Source organism: Miniopterus schreibersii (assembly GCF_964146895.1).
Source record: "Miniopterus schreibersii genome assembly, chromosome: X".
In the NCBI taxonomy this organism is placed as follows: Eukaryota; Metazoa; Chordata; class Mammalia; order Chiroptera; family Miniopteridae; genus Miniopterus; species Miniopterus schreibersii.
Window position 1 is genome coordinate 99,786,849 of NC_138104.1, and position 23,320 is coordinate 99,810,168.

Sequence of the window (23,320 nt, forward strand, 5' to 3'; positions counted from 1 at the left end):
GTTTAGACAGAAACAAATATAAAACAAGGTTGTGTATTGGTCAGTTGATGAAAATGTGGCCAAAAGCTCGCAGGGTGGCAACCCTGTATTTCTCCAGAAACGGTGGCCCACAGGTCACTAAGTCAGTGATCTTGGCAGCTTTATAGAACATAAGTACCACAAGAAACTGGAATCAACTGTATCAGTTTCCCCCGGGAGTGTAGGTAAGCCAAGGAGTCAGCTCTGTCTTACTGTGAACTTTGAAAGTCTGCGATTTAAAACAAGGTCCACTTGTAGGCTAGCATCACCTCCTTTGTCATGAGCAAGGGAGCACCCTCGAAAGGAGTTACACGGCTGTGTCTTTCCACAATACCAGGTTTATTAGGGAGACCCCCCCCCCAGTAAGCCAGTAGAGTCTCACGCGGGTTGCACGCAGAGAGGGGAAGCGAGCCGAGCAAGTGCCCAGAGCGCAGTCCTGGTCGCTGGTGGCGCCTGCAGGGAGAGGCGGCGGCAGTCCCGAGCCGGGCGGTGGCGGTGGCGGTGGCGGTGGCGGTGGCGGTGGCGGTGGCAGCGTGCGCCCCGTGGAGCTGCAGTCCGGCGGGGCTCTGGGTGACCCGGGGTGCAGCCGGGCTCGAGCGTCGGGTGGCTGGAGCTCTGAGCTCCTGCAGCCCACCAGGGGCGGAGGAGCCATTCATATGGGTCCAGATGGAGTCCTTATCCCGGTGCCCAGACTTGGGATGTGGGGCATCCTGGGCCCTCCCAAAGGCATGCCCGTTACACCCCGTCACCTCAGCCTTGGCATGGCACTTGACTGTCAGGACTCACTGACTCCATGTTGGATTGTCCATGGTGTCCAGCGAGTCTGCTCTGCTCTTGCTCTGTACATCCCTGGAGCATTTTCTACAGGCTTGTTATAAATTTTGAAAATGCTAATTAGCATAAAGAACAAAGTTAGAATCACTTCTTAAGTTGTCTTACCATCCAGAAATAGGTATTGCTATTGTTTTGATGTATTTTCTTCCAGGACTTTTTTCTCGTGTTATATTGTATATGTTTTGTGCCTTTTTAAAACTTAACATTATACTCAGCATTTTCCCAATATTCTTCAAAAAGCTGATCTTTACTGGCTTCATTAAACATCTGCCATGAAGGTTGTATCAATTGACATTATTGCAGCGATGTATGAGGGTACCTATTTTCCCTCAGCATCACTAACACAACATATTTACCCAATTTCTCTTTATCTTTGCTGTTTTGACAAGTGAAAAATAGTGCCTCATCTTAGTTTTAATTTGCATTTCTTTTATCTGAGTGAGAATGATTAACTTTTCACTTTTAGATATTTGTTCATCATACATATTTATGTCCTTGCCCTATTTTTTTTCTGTTGGGTTGCTTGTATTATTATTTTATAGATACTCTTTTTACGTTAAGGAAATCAGGAGCTTTTCAGTGATAGGAGTTGCAATAATGTTAGGTGGGTTTAGGCTTGTTTTGCATACCCCCAAAGGTAAACCTTTGGATACAAAGCATAGAATCAAACCAAAAGAAGGAAGGACTTTATAACAATTCATTATGCAGAGCTAGAACAGCCTCCCTGAGTTGAAGCAATTTTCTTATTTCTGGGGAAATACGAACATACACTGAATGTTAACATAATGTGTGTGTTACCAGATTCAATGTTCCTCAAAATGGTTGTGAACTAGATGAGTTAGTGTTGTGCTGGAATAAAAAATAGAGTTCACAAGAATTTTTTAAAATAAAAATGAAATTATGCTGTACTAACATGTGAATATAAAATATAAATATACATATACATATATTGAGTGCATGCTCACATTTTTAAACTAATAGTAATGCACAATTTAAAAAAATATGGAGAATATTATTCTACAAAATTCTTACTACCTCAAGTGTGATGGGTGTACCTGCAGTGGTCTCACCTGGAACCTCAGGCTCCTCCTGAGATGTATTGAATCAGAATCTGCATTTTAAGAGCATCCTTGAGTGATTGATGTGCACGTTAACATTTGAGAGGTACTCTACTAGATGGCCTTGCAAACCAGAAATATTATATGAGATAAGAGTGAGAGCCTGATTTTACTGGTTAATGACTAGTCGTTTTTTTAAAAACTTAGCTCTTTGGCTTGGCTAGCTGTATATTTTCTGTAAAAAACTTGCCTGAAAATTGAGGAGGAAGGAATGCCCTGGAGAAGGAGGCACAGCTGGTGGTCACAAGACAAAGGGGAAAATTTGCTCAGTATTTCCTGCCAGGAGTTTGGACTCTGGGGAACACTGTTTTCCAAAGGCCTGAGTGGTAAAGGAATAATTTTGCAGTGGCCTATTACTGGTCAGGCCTGATATATGTTTTTTCCCTGATATCTTGATTTGTTTAGGGCAACCGTAAATGATCAGAAACAAAGAACAATCTGAAAATTGGGTAACATTCTTCCATTTTAATCCATGCCTTGCCAAGGATTAGTTAAGCTTGAAAAACCAGTAAATTTCATACACTGTTAATGAACTGTTCACCTACTCTGAGAAGAAATGTATTTTATGCCTTTAAGGTCTTCCTTCAAATTACAGCCTCGTGACTTTACAGATTTTAGCACTGAACATCCCTTGTCCCTTGGACCCCTCCTAATCCTGGGGAAACGGATGGTTGGTCACTCCTGCCTACTTAAAGTTAAGAACTGGGAGGCATAACGTCATGCCTTTTTCTCAGGGACATTTTAGGATGGTTTTGTCCATTATGTTCTTAGTTGGGCTTAGATTTGTCTTAAAAGTTCTTCACTGCAAGCCTCAGCAGGTTCTTTGATCTGGAGAACAAACCTTCCTTTGTTCCGAGGGGTGCCCGTCAGAACAGCCACACTAGTATTAACTGTTTGGCAGTCAGCAGCGTTTGCAGGCAATGCCTGAGCAACGTCCTGGAGAGGAAGGGAAGGGTCCTGGTGATTCACACGAAAACTCACACTGCATTCAAACCTCCTGTCTCCCACACAGCCTACTTTTTCTAGCTTGCTGTGTATTTTCAAAACCTAATACACTATTACTGAATCAAGGCTGGGAGGGGGAAACTTTGATTACATTAAAATCCATTTGCGGGGGCAGGAAAAATACTCTAGAAAAACTAAGAGTAAAGGATACTTTCTCAACATTATACTGTATGGTTCAATGAACATCCTATGTCACATCCAACACTGAGATATTAGACATAATCCTGTTAATTTGAGAAAAAAATAAAGTATCTACCAGCACCATTGCAGTTTAAAATGGCTCTGGGAGCTTCGAAGCTATTAATAATAGTTATAACTTTGGAAATGAGGAGGGAAAAATATGTATTTGTAGGTAATATGCTACTAAAAGCAAACCCCACAGTGGTGGCATCCAACTTTGGGTGGCGATGTGACTGGAGGGCATAGAACTTGTCCTGAAGTGACAGTTGCAGTGTCAGCACATGGACTTTAGCTTATATGTTTATTTGACATGATTGAAGGGTGAAGCCAACAGATTATAGGAAGGAAGCTAAAGCCACCCTCACCTCCAAGACATCCCTTGGCACCACCATGCTAAGAATATCCATTAAAACCTGGATATAAAATATGTAAAAATAACCTACTTTCCTGAATAAAAGCACTGACCAGATGTAATGGGAACATCACATTCACAATGGCGATAAGATCACCATATAATCCCAGGGGAAAGTGACTCCCCTTTAACCCAGGAATCCTACTTCCAGTAATCTAATAATTTCCTGGAAAAAATGTCAATGTAAGAAGAAAGGCTTATTATACAAATATTTATGCAGTGCAATTTTACAAACTTGAAAAGAAGGAATAAAATAAGTATCCAAAATAATAGGGGAATGACTGTATATCTGGAAACTATATGTAAGGAAATGATTATCAGTCTGGAAGATGGAATACTATGCAGGGTTTTTTATAAAAGAAATATTATAAATAACTTAAATTTTCATTACTCATGGACTCTTTAAAGCAAGGTTTCTCAACCTTGGCTTTTGACATTTTGAGTGGATAATTCTTCATTGTGAAGGGGCTGTCCTGTGCACTGTAGGATGTTTAGCAGCATCACTGGTCTCTACCCACTAGACTCCAGAAGCACCCCCTCCCTCCAGTTGTGACAACCATGAATGTCTCTACACATTGCCAAATGTCTGTTGCAGGGCAGGGGGCCACCAAATTGCCCCAGTTGAGAACTAGTGGTTTAATATATATGTCCATACAAGGGTATACTGCACAGCCATTAGGGAAATTTGCACAGCTTGGTATGTCGTAATGTAGAACCAATCTGTATGATAGTGGGAAAGTGACAGAGGCAAGGTACAGGATTGGCAGTATAGGATTTGTTTAAGAAGCAAATATAAAGGTACAGAAAGACTATACCTTTATTCTTTTTAAATGGTTTATTATCAATTTTATTGTGGTGAAGACCAGCTAATTTAGTGAGTGATTATTTCCACAGACTACATTGATGCAAAGAAAATAAAATTACCAAATTCATGTTTCAGTGCCAAAAGAAGATGGTGCTTAGAGAGAAAACGAACACATTATGACAGATACAAATATATATTCACAAAGCTTTTCAAAAATTTATTGTTTTTTAGTATATTCATAAAATTGTGCAAGTATCACCGAATCCCAGAACATTTTCATCTCCTCCAAAAGAGAGCCCATAGCCATTAGCAGTCACTCCCCATTTCTACTTCCCCTAGCTTCTGGCAACCACATTTTCTGTCTCTATCGATTTGCCTATTCTGAACATTTCATATAAAAGGAATCATACCATATGTAATCTCTCATGTCTGGCTTCTTTCACTGAGCATAATGTTTTCAAGGTTCATCCATGTTGTAGTTTGTATCAGTACCTCATTTCTTTTTTATAGCTGAATAATATTCATTGTATAGACATACCACATTTTGTTTATCCAGTCATCTATTGATGGACATGGGTTATTTTCACTTATGCCTTTATTCTTAGTATGCCTAAATTATCTCTAAAAGGAAACCTAAGAAATTGATAATGCACCTCCCGGGAAAGGTTGCTTACTGGGTGATGAGGGAGACGGGGAAAGAGTTAATTTTCACTCTAACTCTTTCTTTTTGTATTTTCAGAGTTTTGAGCTATGCCTATTGGTTAATTATTTAAAATATTAATATTTTCAAAATGCCCTCTTCTTATGCCATATTTGAAGGTAAAAAGTGTTCTCATGGTTGTGAAGCTCCTGGTGCTCACCAGGAACTCTTGCTGAGGCCTTCAGCTTGGGTCTGCTTCCTCCACATAAAGTTGACCCAGTTTGTGTTCTATTCCAGTCAACCAGATAAGCTAATAACATATGGTGATGCTTAACGGGAGGGTGACCTAGGGGCAGCTTCCTCTAAGAAGTATTTGTGGACCATTAGAGGTTCCCATGAAACTTAAAAGAGTGCTTCAATTTATAAGCACAACTTTCTCCTCTTTTAAGCATGGAAATTAAAATCCTGTGTGTGTGTGTATGTGTGTGTGTGCGCGCGCGCATGTGTGAGTTTAGATGTGGAGGTGGAGCACTTCTAGTTTGCAAGAAAGTTAGAAAATGATTAAGAAGGAGTAAGAGATGGCCAGTTGAAGAAGTTTCACGTTCTAAGGGGGAAGCTAGCACTTCTAATAGAAAGCTCTGGGAGGGTTTCAGGGAAAATTTGGCCATTTAGTAAAACATTAAGGAATAAGTTAGATATGACTCTCTGGACAGTGAGGGGAAAGATGGGGGCATAGTATGGGGATAGACTGAATGGTGAGTAGCTTATTCAGACGTAAACATTCAACGTGTGTGGGGTGGGTGGGACTAAGGCTATAGGTTGGGCCATTACTGAGGAAAGCCTTGAAAGGGGAACTCATTCTTTATGAATGAATGGCCAAAATTTTATATCCTGAAACTCCAAAGTTAATACAATCATGTTAAATTAGAACCATCTTTGGTCTAAAAGTTCAGTTTTTAGATTGTCTTATGTGAGTGGTTCTCAACTGGAGGTGATTTTGCCCACATGCGGCAATTTCTGGAGACATTTCTGGTTATACCAACTGGGGGATGCTACTGCCATCTAGTGATTAGAGGCCAGGAGTGCTGCTGAACATTCTGCAGTGCGCAGGCGGCTCCCACAGCAGAGTAAGCCCTGGTCTGTCAATGGGCATAGGGGGCGTGAGGAAAAGCAGTTTAACTGAAATGTTCCTTGAAAGCAGTCCATATAAATTCCCAACAAATTTCCCCATTTTGCCCCACCTGAGTAAAGATTACAAACAGAAACTGTTCCTGTCCGAGGGACTGCATTCCTAGAGTTCTTAAGTAGACAAATTGGAGGGGTGATGTAATAAAGACTATAAACCAGTCATTAAATATTCTTTGATGTCACCAAATTTAAAATAATTCTTTTTTATGTCTTTATTGATTTCAGAGAGAGGAAGAGAGAGTGAGAGAGAGATAGAAACATCAATGATAAGAGAGTCATTGATCAGCTGCATCTTGCATGCCCCTACTGGGGATTGAGCCCGCAACCCAGATATGTGCCCTGATTGGGAATCGAACCTCGATTTCCTGGACCCTAGGTCAGTGCTCAACCGCTGAGCCACGCCTGGGCGGGCATCATCAATATACTCTTAAAATGAAATGCCTGACCTTATAGGATTAAACCCGAAGGACACTTGCCATGCAGTAACATTAGCTACCAGTTTTATAAGAAGCTTCACCTGCTTTCTGTATATTACCTCTAAGTCTCACTAACAACCCTGAATAGTAGGAATTGTTAGTCCCTATTTTACAGATGAGGAAACAGAGGCACCACGAAGTGCTGACTTGTCAAGCTCACACAGCCCATACAGGGCAGGCCTGGGCTGGCCCATCTGATCCCAGACCCACACCTGACCACTCTTCCATGTTCCCACTCCTTCTGGGACAAAGTTGCCTTTCTATACATCTCATATTATCTCAATACATTGACACAGTGGCATTGGAAATGAGATTCCACAGGCGATACATATCCCCAAACTGAACACCTCATACTCTTGCTGTTACTCACTTACAGTGGGACTCAGTACTTTCATGGTTCATCGTTGAGGGATACAAAATTTCCTACCTGTCAGTGCAAAGTAAGGCTCTCACTTCTCTGAACTTCCAGTATAATGAGGAAATGGATTACGTTGGTTGACTGCCTGGATATTTGAGGACAATCACTTAACTTCTTGAAGCCATAAAGAGACCATTTGTAATCTGGTAATAACATGGTAATTAATAAAAGCATGCTTTAATTTCTTATGACCTTTTATTACAACCTAAAAACTCTTTTCCTCCTTCTATATCCCTTTTTGCCCCATCCCACTCCAGCTTTCCCCCAATATTCCAGTCTTTTAAGGACCAGCTGGGGGGCTCCCTCCCTCATGAATCACTCCCTCATTCCTCCAGATTCTTCATCATCAAAATTAACCTTTCTTCTGTGTTTCCACAGGGACTAATGGTACTTCTCTTTAGTATTCACTTCGTTTACCTTGACAGTTTAGTAGTGTTTCCCCTGGTAGCTCCCTGAAAGTGGGGAAGGGATGATCATTGTGTTCTTTTTGGGTGATTTCTAATTTTCTACTTATGAGTCTGTGATGACATTTTCCTTGTGAAAGCAAAAATGAAAGAAAAAAGGAGAGAAAGAGAGATTAAAAATTATTCCAAAATTTAAAATTTATTTTAAAAAGAGGAAGATAAAAAATTGGCATCCCTACAGCAAACCCACTTATTATAAAATGTTTTATTTCTTCTTGAAGTCCAAATTTCTGAGAACTGTGACCCAGTAACATCAAGTACAATGAATACATTCAATGAAAGTCTGAGAAATTAAATCCTTACAATAAATTAAATCAGGGAATAACAATAATGTACCAGTTAAAAGGTATCTGCTTAATTAAATATTATAGTAGAATTTTAACAAAATATTAAAACAAGAGGGGACTCGACATGGCTCCCTTAAACCCCTCTCTTTCTCTGTAAGAGCCCTGTGAGCCCCAAACCTGCCTGGGACAGCAGGTGCAAGGGAGCATTTTCCGGCACTTCATTCTAAAGTGTCTGCCTTGACAGCTTTTAACTAGGCACTGCTGAGTGGAACAACTTCCCTCTACACCGCAACACAGCTCATCCTTTTATGACTAGATGGCAACCTGTCACAAGGACACAGGGTCTGATTGTAGAAAAACAGTGAGCATACATTTAGGATCAGCAGAGGGCACTCAAGCAAAAGTACTTCTAAGCATCCACTTTCCCCTTGGGTGCAGACACAACACTTTGTATGTGGGAAATGTGGCTAATCATAGGAGTTTGCAAACCATTCTCTCGAGGGTCCTTCAATATAACGGGAAATAAAACAATGAACGTGAACACCTTGACTACGGATTTAGAAGATGTAGGTGATATCAGTTAAGAAGCTGACCTGATGGTATTACATGAGGACCATAGGGCATTTGTCTGAAGAGATTCCCCAAAAGATTGAATCCTGAGTGGCATTTGAAGAGAAAGGGTATTTCTCACCCTGGGGTTTTAGAAGCAGCTGGAAGGTTCTGTGGGAGTCTGCAATTCAGTTCACCTGAATAGATTTAGGAATATGGTCATCAGAACCTAATGTGTATGTCAGAAGTTTTACTTGGAGTGAAAGGAAAATTAGTAGATTTGGGAGATCTTTGAGAATGGGAGTGATAGACAAATATAAAAGTAAAATTGCCTTTCAGTTCATTGTTTTCTGTGTAGTTAGATGTTGTTGGGCAGAACTCTTCAATGTCCACACCAAAAAAGGATCCATTGATCACCTCATCTCAGCAGCCAGTGGCTGCCTGTGCCTCTATCAGTCTCTTCTTTACTTCACCCAGGAATCGTGGGGCCTAAGTTTTCTATTTGCCTAGCGCAAGGACTCTTTCTTTGCTAGAGGTGGCCGGTTTGCCTATAGCCCTCAAAGTTGGCAGTCCTGGCTGCTCTTGAGACTCCCATCAGATCTGTCCTTGAAGGCAGGCTCTGTGCTCACAACACATACATTACTGCCAGGATGGCAGCAACATGGGAGGGTGAAATAGTTTTATTCTTAGAGATAGAACATGTTAATTGAAGTCCTTACTCTGCTATTAATGGTGTAATAATCAGACTAAGCCACAAGTTTTCATTAATAACATGTAGATAATAATATAGCCCCAGGATCAGATGTTTTGTAAATGCTTAAATGCTATGCAAACACAAGATGCTGTTATTCATTCATTCATTTCTTCATTCATTCAACAAATCTTCAGTGCCAGCTATATGCTGTAGCCTTCAGGGAGGTAACATTCTTACCTAAGAGGTAAGACAGACAGTAAATGAATAACCAAATAATTATGTAATAGAGTGTCCCTTCATGAAAAGGCTAGGAAGAAGAAACCAATCAGAATAGGATGACCAATTTGATGGAGTGGTTGGGGGCAGTCTCTCTTAGGCAGGAACATTTGAACAGAGGCCTGAATGAAGTGAGGATTTGGGCTAAATACACACCAGAAAGCACGAATGAGGACCTGAGGGAGGATCTACAAATGAAATCTCTGCCCCTAGATGTGTGGTAGATGTACTAATTCTAGAACTTGCTGAACACTTTTTATGTGCCAGGCACTTTGCACACATTACCCAGCACTTGGTGAGCTCATTTCCTCGGTCCATGTTGTTACATGAAGAAAGAGCATCCAAGAAGTTGGACTTCCCCCCACATCTCACACCTGGTAAATGGCAAACCCGAGGTTCCAACTAGGGCCCCAAAGCCTGAGTGGCTCCCCAAGGCAGGGCCCGCCAGCAGGGGGCAGTGTGGCAGGAGTCCCTGAAGCATTGGCGCCTCAGCAGCCTTGTGGCAGGAAATGTCAAGGCTGGAACCATTAGAGCTTTAAAATATTTAGATTCATCCATTGGCTGAATACTTAAACCATGTTGGTTATGTTCTCCTTTTTTGTTAAAACCCCCTTTTGGCACGTGTGAAGGTGTTACATGGGGTTGGGATTGCATGAGCCATTTTAGTGGGGTGATTTTTCAGCTTTCTCAGTGATTACTCAAGTAATTAAAACTTTTTTTGGTAAAATAACTTGGGGTCTTAAATTTCATAAATTCAAACATTATGTTTCTGTTCTTGAAAACCAGTTAGCTGCTTCCATGATGCGACATGTTCCTTGCTGGCCTTTCTCATCAGCCATGACCTCAACTCATGTTTTCGTTTTTTTCTCTTTTTACTACTCAGCTACCAAGAGGAAAAAAACCCACCATTTGAGGGCAAATAGAAATGAAAAGAAAACATAGTTTTATCTATAACATAGACTTTATGCTTTAAAGAATAAGCCTTGTATCTATAATATCAAATGAGGTCATCATCACACTCTTCCTTCTGAATACCAGCCAGAAAGAAACAACAAACTATATTATATCTTGTGCTGTAATTCTGCAAAATTAATTTATAGCTCTTCAAGGTATACCTTTCCTAAATTTCACATTGCAAGTGCCACTTTTCTTTCATTATTGTTTTGGCTTTGTACCCTTCTCCTTCCAAATACAAACACACAAAATACAAAAAGAAATAAGAACTGACAAGGAAACGAAAATATTTAGTAGAGACCCATGAGCAGTTTAGGACTAGAAGGAGGAAAGGATGAGCAGGACCAGGAAGCATGGCAAGTCCTTTAAGAAAACACCTGTTTCCGATTACACATTTCTTACTTAATTAGACACATGCAACTCTTGAGTTTAAACATAACACTCCCAAATCCATCAGCCACCCACGGCAGTCCAGGTGTTTGTGATTATGTAATGTACTGAAAAAGTCATCTGGATTGTGTCAACTCGCAAAGTACTGCTTGAGTTTTTAAAAAAAATTATTTGCAGGCATTCATTTAGACTTTTAAGGTCTCAGTGTAGCATTTATAGCACTAAGCAAAAAATAAATAAATAAATAAATAAATAAATAAATAAATAAATAAATAAATAAATAAATAAAAGATAATAATAATAAAGAGTCATTTCTCTGGTTTCTCATTTCCCCCCAAAGGCTGAAAGTACATTTGCTGTAAGTAGTAAAAAGTAGGCATTACAGACTCAGCAGATCTTCATTGACCAGATTTCTCTGATACAGGTTTTAAAGTGTTAGGATGGGAGAAGTGATGTTTATTTCTGTATTAGCAGAGAAAAGAGGACATTCCTATTTCAAAACTAGAGGAGAAGGGGGATAATTGGCTTCTCAATCTTTTAGAAATAGTGTTGGAATTGCTCTCTAAAATAAAATTTGCAAAACAAAAACCCCACAAAAAATAAAACAAGCCTCTTGGTGTCCACCATAAATTTTCATCTTTAAATGAGTCATGCTTGCCCGGCCAGGCATGGCTCAGTGGTTGAGCATTGACCTGGGATCCAGGAGATCGGGGTTCAATTCCGGGTCAGGGCACATGCCCGGGTTGCCGGCTGGATCCCCAGTCAGGGGACGTGCAGGAGGCAGCCATCAATGACTCTCATCATTGATGTTTCTATCGCTCTCTCCCTCTCCCTTCCTCTCTCTGAAATCAATAAAGATGTATTTAAAAAATAAAATAAAATAAAATAAAATAGATGAGTCATGCTCACCACAATTTACATTATAAACTTGCCTGACATATTTTGAGGTGATTAACAACTTGAAAGCCCCTAGGCTTAGATAATTGAGAAATCTTTGGGGATGGAAAGAATATGATTTGAAAGAGACTCCTTTGAGAACCTAAAGGAGAGCTTCAGCCCAAACAGAATGACAATCGCCTTTATTATGCAGTTATTTTAATTGAAAATGCATGCTTAACAGGAAAAGGAAAACAATTCTAGACACTTCTCCTGGTAGTTGGGCTGCTGCTTTGTAATTTGGAATTTTTAAGCTTTGTGTGGAGTCCTAAGTGCTTAATTCCTATTTTGGCCTGAATGTCCTCTATAGCAGTTCCAGGTCTTTTCCACTTAGTGACATTAAAGTCAGAGCTAGCTCTGTTGTCCTCACATGTAACATGGAGTTATTCTTCTGATTCTTAGTGTTTTCCCTTATGTCTCACTGCCTTCCTGCCCAGCCCCAGTTCACCAAAACAAGGAACAACTCACATCACTTATTTTCATTCATTTATTAGCAGCAGCAGCATTATATTTTCCCACAATAAATGACTTGTTTTTGTTGTAAAAAAGTAAAGTACTCATTCCAGAACACCCAAACTACCAGAAAAGTGGAAAGAAGGTCACAACACGCAGATGCAATTCCACCATCTGGAGATGATCACAGTTCACATTTTGCTGTGTGTCCATCTAGGCACTATAACCACGCAGAAACTTCATTTGTTTAGTCTGACCTTTTCCCTTTCTTTCCTTTTGATTCAAACTGGCTGTGCCCAGCCTAGGAGCACCCTGATTCACCTGCCTCCTTCTCTGTTGCATGCCCACTCCCTTAATCACTAAGCCCTCAGGATAAAAGGTTCTGATCAGCATCAAATAATCTTAGGAACCAAGGCTCAGGTCTGTTGACCACAGAGAACGAGTTTTGGTCAAACTGAAATAACATCAAGGTCTCAGTTGTGTTTCAGCTCCAGGTCCAGAAAACCAGAAAGACCCCACTGACCACACCCTTGTGAAACCATATAGAGCAATACCATGGCTGACATCAGGACCAGATACAAAGTTCAACTAACCCCTACCCCAGCACCAACCAATCAACGGAGGCCACGACCCTAACTCTACCATGATTAATGAGTTTTCCCCTATGTAACCCATCCCCTAGAAGCCATCAGTGAGCCAGGTCTTAGATAACAGTTAACCTGTGACTTCAGGTTTGGCGTCATTTCCTTAAATAAACCTTTAGTTTCTTTGCTGCAAACTCCTGGTGGAGTTTGATTAGGCCTTAATGTTCACAGGCCAATGAACTCCTTTAGTTCACTAACAGTACCTCCATGCATACCCTGACGTAACTGGATCCAATGTTATTTAAATGAACCCATTTAGATGGATCATTGTATATGATCCCTTTAAATAAAATTATTGTTCTGTAACCTGCTTTTTTTAAATTAAATAATGTCATTTTTCTGTTTCAGTAAATAGAGATTTGTATTACTTTTAACAGTTGCATAATATTCCCTTGTATAGCTATACCATAATTTAGCTAAATGTATTCTGTTAATCCATCATCCAGATTATCCTGTCTTTTTGCTATGATAATAAACATTGCAAAGATAGATTTGTATAGACATTCTATATTCTCTCCTTAGATTTAAATCTTAGAAGTGTATTTTTTACATGTAAATCCCTTTTCCATTTGGCACATATTTCTGTGTATAATGGGAGTTACTCTCTTTTTTCATATGGTCAGCCAATTTTTCCAATACTATTTATTGGAAAATGGATCCTTGGCCCATTGATTTGAAATGACTGTCACCATACAGGGTAATCCAAAAAAAGTATGCATACACTTTGAATAATTATAAAGGCAGTGCTTATTAATTTTCCGTACAAATGGGTCTCTTTTATTTCCAAGCCAATGTTGCACTGTTGCCATTACTATACCAAGTTCCCAGATGGAGGTTTTAGACTTAAAATCTGGTCAGGGTTCTCCAGAAACCAGAACCAGTAGGATATATAGAGATAGGTATAAAGAGGAATTTATTATGGGAATTGGTTCACGTGGTTATGGAGGTGGAGGTCTCATGATCTGGCATCTACAAGCTGGAGAACCAGGAAAGCTGGTGATATAATTCAGTTCGAGGGTCCTGGGCCTGAAAGCAGGGGTGGGAATTTGTTCCTGGTGTAAGTCCCAGAGTCTGAAATAAGAGAACCAGGAGCTCTGATCTGAGGGCAGGAGAAGATAGACATTCTATTTGAAGAAGAGAGAGCAAGAATTGATTTTTCCTTCACCTTTTTGTTCTGTTTGGCCCCATAGTGGATTGGATGATGCCCACCTGCATTGGTGAGGGCCGTCCTCTTTAATCTATGGATTCAAATGCTCATCTCTTCCAGAAATACCTTCACCCAGGCGCACCCAGAAATAAGATTTTGCCAGCTATCTAGGCATCCCTTAGCCCGGTCAAGTTGGCACATAAAATTAACCACCACAACCTAGAAACTCCAGTTTCTGTAGCCATCTGCCTGTCACTTGTCACTTGCTGCAGAGGACATTCCGTACACTGTATACTTCAGTGACATTGCTCTGTAAGATGACACATGGAGAATCCTCCTGTCAGCTAGCCCTGATTTGCACTGGAGTAAGTGCTCTATAAACATTTGGTTTCAGAAGCTGGCACCCAATAGTTAGCTGAAGAAGAGGTGGGTTTATTATAAAGGTACAGTATAAGATTTCAACAGTATTACAGTATCAGGTCTTTCATTGTCCTTAGTTTGAATTATGAGGAGGCAGAATAAACTGCCTGTTTTCCCAGCCTGGATTCTGAACCAGTTGAGTAGATAAAAGAGTAAGAAAGATGGCAGACCAAAATATTCCTTTATTTCTGGTGAAGCTGAGATTGGAGAACGTGGCTTATATCTGCAGGCAACTGCTTCTGAATACTGCACATGAAACTTAGGCAGACATTATTCAGATATCACTGGCTGTGCTGGACCCCTGCAGGCCACCACCAGGGAGCTCACGGAGGCAGAGAGCTAAAGAGGACACTTGCTTTCTGTAGGGAGGCTGGTTCCCCAAAGGGAAGGAAAGGGGCAGGGCTTCAGCTATGCAAGTGGTTTCTGCTTTCATGTCCTCCAATCAGATTGAGTTGTTTCCTTCCCAGGGGTGGTGAAGGACAGCAAGAGCCTAGGAGTATTGATGTTAATGGAATACCCTCCACGGGGAAGGAAATATCAAAAAATGGCAGCTGCACATGGTTAGTGGCTGCTCTATTGAACAGCCCAGAATTTCTTTTCACTTTTAGATTTAGTATGGACCTGCCTCTGGAAAGTTGACTTTAATTCATATGAATTTATTTGACATATTTTACAAACATTTATTGAGTACTTAGTTTGTGTGCCTGGTGTCAGAAATACATTTCCTTTAGAGTTCTCAAGTCACCTTTTAGGTCTGCCATTCCACACACCTGAGTGACCACACACACTTGGTCACCAGGCCCCAGTTGTTTCAACAGGAGCTACTTCTCTTTCACCCTGAGCTCTAGGACCCACCATGGCTGGACCATGGCCTATGGGGCTAAGGAGTTAAGTGGGGGCTCCTCTCACTGGGCTGTGAGCTCTGACATGACCAGGTCTGCCTCTGCTGGAAGGAAGGGGCTCCTGTGTGAAATTCTTTCAAAGATGTGTGGGCTAGCACAGCCCTTTCACTGAGGTTCATTCCCTCAGCTAACCCTACTGTCTTAGTTGCTCCTGAAATTTTCCTCAACACATTTTCTGTGGGAAAAATAAACAACTCTTCACAGCTAACCAACATCTACTTTTTCTTCTGCTTGTTTTTTCAAAGGTATCTTACCTCCTGGAAGGGGGCAGCATGGCCCATGAAGACTTCTGTGGACACGTTGGTCAGTTGAACCCAGGAGACTTGCAGGTATGGCCAAGGACAAGGAATCTGATGGTTTAATAGTTGTTGGCTGTGCATGCTTGATCTGCCCACTGCCAGTACATTCACATTTTCCTCCCTATCATATCTTTGACCTCTCCCTTTCTGTATCTTTTCACTCAGCCTGGAAACTTGCATGGGTCTCTTACATTCCTCTTTCATACTTTCCTTGACCCCCTCCATCACTTTTTAGCTACCACCTAGTCTTTCTCTTACATTTATCAAAAGAGTAATGAGGAGTAACAGTCTCAATTTCCTTTATCTTCCATTTCATCCTTCACTCATTGCAATCAGTGTTGGCCTCTCAGCAGCCCCCAAACATTTACTGAAGCTGTTCAGGTAATGGTCACTCATGATGTCCCAGTTGCCAAATTCAGCATTCCAGCTTCGGTCCTCATCTTTATAGACTTTTCTGCTGTGTTTGAAACAACTTACTACTTATCTTCCAGCTCGTTTGAAGGGGTAGGTGTTGTCGCTTAAGACAATGACCCAAACCCTGCCACCATCCTAGTCTTGTCTGATACGTATTAGAATTTAAAATCTCCAGGAAATTCTTGGGTAATCTTTGCAAATTTTGTAAGTCTGAACTTTATATCAGCTACTTTCTGGGATCATTTACATACTTGGCAGATTGATAACTGCAAATATTTGACTCATGGTGTTTTAATGAACATGGAATTTGAAGGCGGAAAAAAAAGCAAAAGGATAGAGTTGTGGCCAAAAGTTAACAGTAACCTTTCACTGGAGCAGAACATAAAGTAGAGATGGCCTGGAAAGTCTATGTGATGACTGGCTGTGAGCTCACCAGGGAAGTGGCCATTCTTTTGCCCTCCATGCGATGATTCTAAGGTATGTCTTTGTGGATCGCAGTGCGATTGAGCTCCAGGTACCCACAGGTGTAACCTGCTCACTAACCCCATTTTCACTTTCTCCCTTGCCTAGCTCACTCTTCCCTACTCTTCCCTACTTGTGCTTTCTGCATCACTTTCCAAATAAACTACCTGCACAGAAGTCCTTGTCTTAGGATCTTCTGTGGGAGAACCCAAGCTAAGACAGGCAGGGAATCTACCATGTTCCATCTCTTCATCCCTAATATGCTCTTAATAAAGAAATAAACAAATATTTGAAGAATCTCTACAACAGTGGAAACAATGACTGTTTTCTCTAGGTAGCGAGGACTCCATTACTAGAATTGAGCAAACAGAGACTCAGATCACCCATCCATGTGGAGCCTGCACATGTACCTTTAGGCCCTCACACTTACCCATTCTCCAGCTGCTGCAGACATTGGCTGCTGATGGCTCACAGCTGCATCCCGCCCTGGGCACTGCCCTCTGCAGCAGGAACTGCCACTTCCAAGGCTCTGTGCTCCCTACTGGGGGTGGCGCACTGGTTTGCTGAAGTGGGGATAAAAAAGCTTGCCTACCTCACCTTAATTTGGGACAATTCTGAAGGTTTACTCAACTCCAGACGTCCCTATTAGATTGGTTAAGGCCTTCGTTGTAATTGCATTGCTGGCTAGCTTTTCCCCCTACCCAATCAGGCTTTTTCTTTTACTTTTTAAGATGCTCCCAAGAGCACTCCCCAATATATTGTCTGCCTGTATCTTCTCATCTCAGTGCTCAGTTGAAGACTCAGGGCTACCAAAGAGAGGCTCTTTCTATTTGTGTGAATTTCAGATCTGATGCTTTGATTTCAAATGGGAAGCATGGGATGCATTGGGAAAACTAGAAAGGGTTCCAGAAGTTGTCATTGTTGTTTTCTTATTCCTTATGATGCCTGGTAAGGTACATCACTCAGTTACCATGACATAATGGTCCCACCTGTAGACTTGTTTGAGTCTGAGTTACATTTCCCTCTTGTTGGTCTGCTATTTGCAGTGGATGACTGCAGGCCGGGGCATTCTGCACGCCGAGATGCCATGCTCAGAGGAGCCAGCCCATGGCCTACAACTGTGGGTTAATTTGAGGAGCTCAGAGAAGATGGTGGAGCCTCAGTACCAGGAACTGAAAAGTAAAGAAATTCCTAAACCCAGTAAGGATGGTGTGACTGTTGCTGTCATCTCTGGAGAATCCCTGGGAGTGAAGGTGAGCCATGATACTATGTGTGTGGGAAAGCTGAGGTACTCAGTGACATGAGGCTGGCCCCATCTGGGTCGTCAGTTCTCACTGGGTTTGTCACAGTTCATGTACCATGGGATGGACTTGCTTCAGAGGTGACAGAATCAGTGAAACCTAAGGAGACTCAGAATGTTTTGCCACATGCAAACCCAGAGAGTTAGAAAAATCATAAGAAAGCAAGTTCATATTAAAAATTTGGTCAAAAAGAAATTTTCCAGGTAAATTTTAATTTGTGCAGATTTACCTTCTTTCCATTTGCTTCTCATGCAATTTTATAGCTCCTTGGAACTGCAAGATCACGAACTTTAAGAAACAAACCAAAACCAACTCCTCTCCCTGAAGGTTTATTTAAATTATTTATGCCAAACTTAGTAAGAAAAACACACTACTGCATCATAGAAATGTTTTTAAAATTAATTTGAACATTTATTTATCCCATACCTGTCATACCCTGTACATTCTTCTCAATAAGACTATAATATTTCAGCTTAGGGTCCCACCATTTTAATCCAGTACGATCAATTGAGGCTAAAGATTGTGGACAGATTTGTGGTAGGAAAAGGGTATGGTACGTACTATGTTAATTGTGCACCAGAACTGCTGCTGGGAGGCCAAGTTTTGAAGTAACGGCCAGCTAGGGAGTTAGCTGTCGTAGCGTGGTCTCTTAGGTAGGGTTCCCAGAAGCAGACCCAAGATGAGAATTCATGTGCAACTGATTTTAAAGGAAGTGTCCCTCGGGGACAGATAAAGGAACTGGGACAGAGAAGGGACCCAAGCAAATGTATCATCTCAGATAAAGTCCCAAAGAGGATGGGGACTCAAGGATCAGTCCACCTCTGAGTTGTCCCACCCCACCCCAGGGCTAGGCAGCTGGGCCTTCATGCTCCCTTATCCCAAGTCATTAGTTATCCCAAGCCATTGAGTTTGGGGTGGAGGGCACAGAAACAGTTAAAAGGCATCCAAGGGGACCTGGGAGGGGCCCTGACACCCAGTTCCACACATGCCAACAGGAGTTGAGAGCATCAGGAAATTAGGAACCGCCTGGCTGAGCGTGGCTCAGCGGTTGAGCATCGATCTAGGATCCAGGAGATCGAGGTTTGATTCCTGGCCAGGCCATGTGCCCGGGTTGCGGGCTCAATCCCCAGTCAGGGGCCTGCGGGAGGCAGCCGATCAATGACTCTCATCATTGATGTTTCTATCTCTCTCTCCCTCTTCCTTCCTCTCTGAAATCAATAAAGATCTATTAAAAAAAAAAAAAAGAATGAAAACCTCTTTTAAAAAAAAGAAAGAAATTAGGAACCACTTTGCCATTCTCCCTGTGAGCTGCCAGCACTTCAAACTATTTTACATACTAATTTATATAAATTTAAATTGTGTTTAGACACACCCACAGGGACAATGGCTTGGCAGTGGCTACTAGCCAGCCACTCAGTGGGGTGCATTTCATGGTAACAGTTTTCTCATGATTATTGGTTGGAACTTAATGGATTTTTTTTTTTAATATATCTTTATTGATTTCAGAGAGAGGAAAGGAGAGGGAGAGAGAGAGATAGAAACATCAATGATGAGAGAGTCATTGATCGAGCCCGCAACCAGGGCATGTGCCCTGACCGGGAATCGAACCCCAATCTCCTGGATCCCAGGTCGACGCTCAACCGCTGAGCCACACCCGGCCGGGCGGAACTTAATGGATTTTATATTTTCTACACTATAACCACAATTCTTTACCTGTACCAGGCCTAGGCATGTGCATTATTCTGCTTTGTGTTTCCGGTGCAAAAAGAAGTAATCCAAATGTGCTCCCTCTTCAGCACATAATCTGCCTGCTCTCTGTGCGTACTTCGCAGTTGGAAACATGACTTCATCTTGTTTCTGTGACCCATTTCTGTTTTGCCGAGCATTGGGCAGTGCCCTTTCCAGCTGTATGGCCGGAGTTTCCTTCCCTTCAGCAGCACAGAGGACAATTCAGATACGGTGGGGTCTTCTTGGCATAAGGCAAAGGACATTGCTGTGTGTGAAGTTGGTTAGGGAGGTCTAAGGAGAGCTGAATTCATGCACCCCAGAAGCTGCTTGCTCTGTTTCCAGGGGGGGCTTTGCACTCCGTGTTTCCAGGACTTTAACTTTCTAGAGATGTGTTGAGAGAGAGATCCCTATCCACTTCAACCAGAGCACAAGGCTTTATGGAATTGTCCTTAACATTCCTTGACAAAAAGAGTTGAGCTGTCTGCAGCTGAAAAGAGAAATGAGATCACTGATTTAATAGGTAAGCAAAGCCAGCAATATCACGAATCCTCAGAGCTCACACTGCTTCTCATTTATAGAAGACACAATGCAATTTTAATGTCAGAGCCAATTCCAGTTACAGGCACAATGACATTTTAAAGCACTTCCAAGCAGCAGACTGCACAGTCTTGCAGTTACAACCAAGAATTAGAGACTGGAGGTAATGTCTTAACTTTGTAATGTAATGTCTTAGTAGCTGCTGGCCTCTAAGTTGTTTATTTTTGTTGAGTAAAATCTTTAAAGTGAATTACATTCCCCTAAATTAATGATCAGTTTTCATTATGAGAGCCTTTTGATAAGGAACTCGTGCAACCCTGTTTAGGATTAATTTGAATAATTTTGAGAAGCAGTGTGTTGTTGTGGGTACCAGCATGGAGTCTGGAGACAGATGACCTGGATTATAATCCCCACCATGTGTGGCCTTGGGCAAGCCTCTTAACCTCTGTGCTTCAGTGTTCTCACCCATCAAATAGGATTGCTGAGAGGATTAAGTGAGTTTTTTATACATTAAGCTATTAAAACAGCATTAGACACATTGCAAACACCACATAAGTAGTAGCTGTTACTATTATTATTTTGATTATTTGTGTTAACTTGGGTAGGAGGTGGGCTGAGATTTATGTTTACTGTCTAGGGACTTGCTGGGATTTGGGACAGGTAATTGACCTGCTCTGAAGAAAAGACACCAGCATGAGTCAGTGTAAAGATGGGAGGACTACTGACCATTTTTTTCTGGGTCTCATAAAAACAGTTTTCTACATCTGTAGCTCACCGAGGAATGACTGGATCTTTAAAAGTCTAGATGTTCCACAAAACACACTGAAGATAATATTATGTTAAGTTACCAGGTAGGGCTGAGAATATACCTTTCAAGAGATTGATGTGCTTATAATTAATGTAGAGTCAACAGCAACTCCCATCCCTACAGCTAAAATATCTAGAAAATGGAATTAGTGATCATTTCAGTGCTTCTCCAACTTCAAAATTCATGATTACCTGACTGTCTTGTTAAAATGCAGATTCTGATTCAGCAGGTCAGGGTGGGTCCTGAGTGTCTGCGTTTCTCACCACTCCCAGGTGATGCTGAGGCTGTGGTGGGGGCCACTATTAGTAATGTGTGTAATGACCATGACGTCCAAGACGGGGGCTTACTCATCATTAGGACCAGTTTGATTATGAGCCTATAGAAGATGTTAGGGTCCAGCTGTGTGGCTTTTGGCAAATCTTATTTAATCTTTCTGGACTTCAGCTCCTACATCCACAAAGAAGATGAGGGGGTTTTGTGCAAGATGCTATATTAGCTTTTGCAAACAACTCAGATGTCCTTTTGATACTCCCAAAGACAGATGTGCCCCTGTTTCTCAGTTTGTATGTGTTTCAGCCCTTGGGAAGCCACGACGAACTTTGAGCAAGATTTTGCCAGAAGAGCACAGTCCCAAGTGACGGCTGAAAGGGGGGAGAGAGAAAGATGAGATACTTAGAATAGTTTCTGTCACTTTTGGAAGGTCAAAATCACATGTTTATTTCATGAGAATCTGAAATCCTCCAAACCCCATTCCATTCTTATCAGGCAGCCAATCAGCAATATTTACTGCCAGTTCTCTCTGGAACAGGATTCTTTTTCCAACAAACTCCTCTACTTGCCTCCTGCTGTTCTAAATTCCATTATGTCAGAAGCAAACCTTAAGGAGGCCTCGGCCCCACTGGGGTCAGAAAAAGGCAATTTGGAGCCAGACTGCCTGGGTGGAGGCCAACTCCACCACTGACTAACTTAAAGAAATCACTAAAGTCTGCTGGGCCTCAGGGTACTCATCTGTAAAATGGAGGTACTTAAATGACCCAGAGGGCTGCTGGGAGGATGAAATTGGTTAATATGTGTACGTAACTTAGAACAATACCTGGCTGCTCCTTTTACCTCTTTACAAAAACTTTGTATAGTGTTCGTGTGACTTACAAATATAACAAAAGAATCTTCCTTCTGAGGGAGACTATATTCATGTATTGGAAGATAACCAAAAGTTTAAAAATTCCGTTTCCAAAAGAATCTCATGTAATGCATTCAGATCTTCTTACCGCAGTGCCCCTAGGGCCTGATTCAGTGCCCGCTACATACAAAACAGTCACTAAATATTATCATTAAAATGTAAATGATGCCGGAATGAGAGAAATGAGGGCAAAGTAGTAAGAAGATAAGACAATATAGGGATTATTGCAATAAGCTTCATATGAGCTAACTAAAGAGTTGAGAGAACAATAAAATTAGCTAAAGTATATTCTAAAGTAAACTATTTAGGGGATTAAGAAGTAGGGAAATAAAAACCAGACTGATTTTTTTTCTTTAAAAGTGAATGCTAAACTGTTTTTCAAGACCCAGATTGTTTTCTGTAGGTTTCTGAAATTCAAGCAATGACAACAATGAGGAGCAGAGGGTTGGATCTCGTGGGGTGCGCAGGCAGGCGTCTTGTCTGCTTTAGCATCTTTCCTGTGGGTTTTAAGGGTGTGGCTTGATCTCAAGTAGGGGGCATACATACCAGCTCTCAATGTGTCCCTGCTGGATATAACTTTTCTGTACCCTGGTTTAGCTGTGGCAGGCATTGGAAGACCCCGTGTCCCTCAGGCAATTCTCTCCCAGCCCCAAACCAACATGCCCACTTAAGCAGCCTGTGTTGGTTGTGGGTGGGCATGAGATTTATAACTAAATCTGTGATTGTCACCTCTGATTCAGAAAGCTGATGGAGTCTCCGGGCTGTGGAAGGCCATTGGTGCGCACATGGGTACACGTGTGCACGTGCGTGCATGCACACACACACACTTTGTCCTATACACACTCCCTCTCTCTCTCCCCCTCCCTCTCTCCCTCTCTCCCCCCCCCCCTCTTTCTTACTTTGTCCTAGACCAGAACTAAAGGGAAACAACCTGAGAAACCAGAGAGAAAACCAAATTTTCCAGCTTTTGCTTTCATTTGAAATGCTTTATTACCAATATATAATTTGTCAGTATTCCTTCTACCTTACTTTGATTTGGAAGTTACAGTTTATGTAGCTTTCAGGGAAATACCTTTATAACATGTCCAAACGGTAGTGGGTTTTTGACAATCATAATACTGGAGAGTAAACTTAGAACATTTTTGCATTGTACCTATTTCTCTATTTCAGGGGAAATTTGGATTCTTTGAATATACGCTGCACATTTTAAATAGATCTTGCTAACTTTACTGTTGACCCCAAATTCTTAACTCTTCCCCTCGCCTGCCTTTCCAAGTTTGCTTCTGTTCACTTTGTGATGTGGGGAGAGCTGGCCCCAAGATTGAAAGAACAACTTCTCAAAGTAACATTTAAAAATGATTAAATCAAGAAAACAGGTAGC

The 23,320-nt window shown here is 41.5% G+C and overlaps 1 protein-coding gene across 2 annotated transcripts in view; it reads left to right on the top strand.

The window, feature by feature from the left end:
• PIR (pirin) overlaps nt 1-23,320 on the top strand; it is an 83,890-nt gene that overhangs the window by 13,920 nt on the left and 46,650 nt on the right. For both annotated transcript variants that reach the window (XM_081126071.1, XM_081126072.1), the window contains exons 4-5: nt 15,456-15,539; nt 17,432-17,638. In XM_081126071.1, the coding sequence (XP_080982197.1) occupies nt 15,456-15,539; nt 17,432-17,638 (291 nt within the window). The remainder of the gene's footprint in view (nt 1-15,455; nt 15,540-17,431; nt 17,639-23,320) is intronic.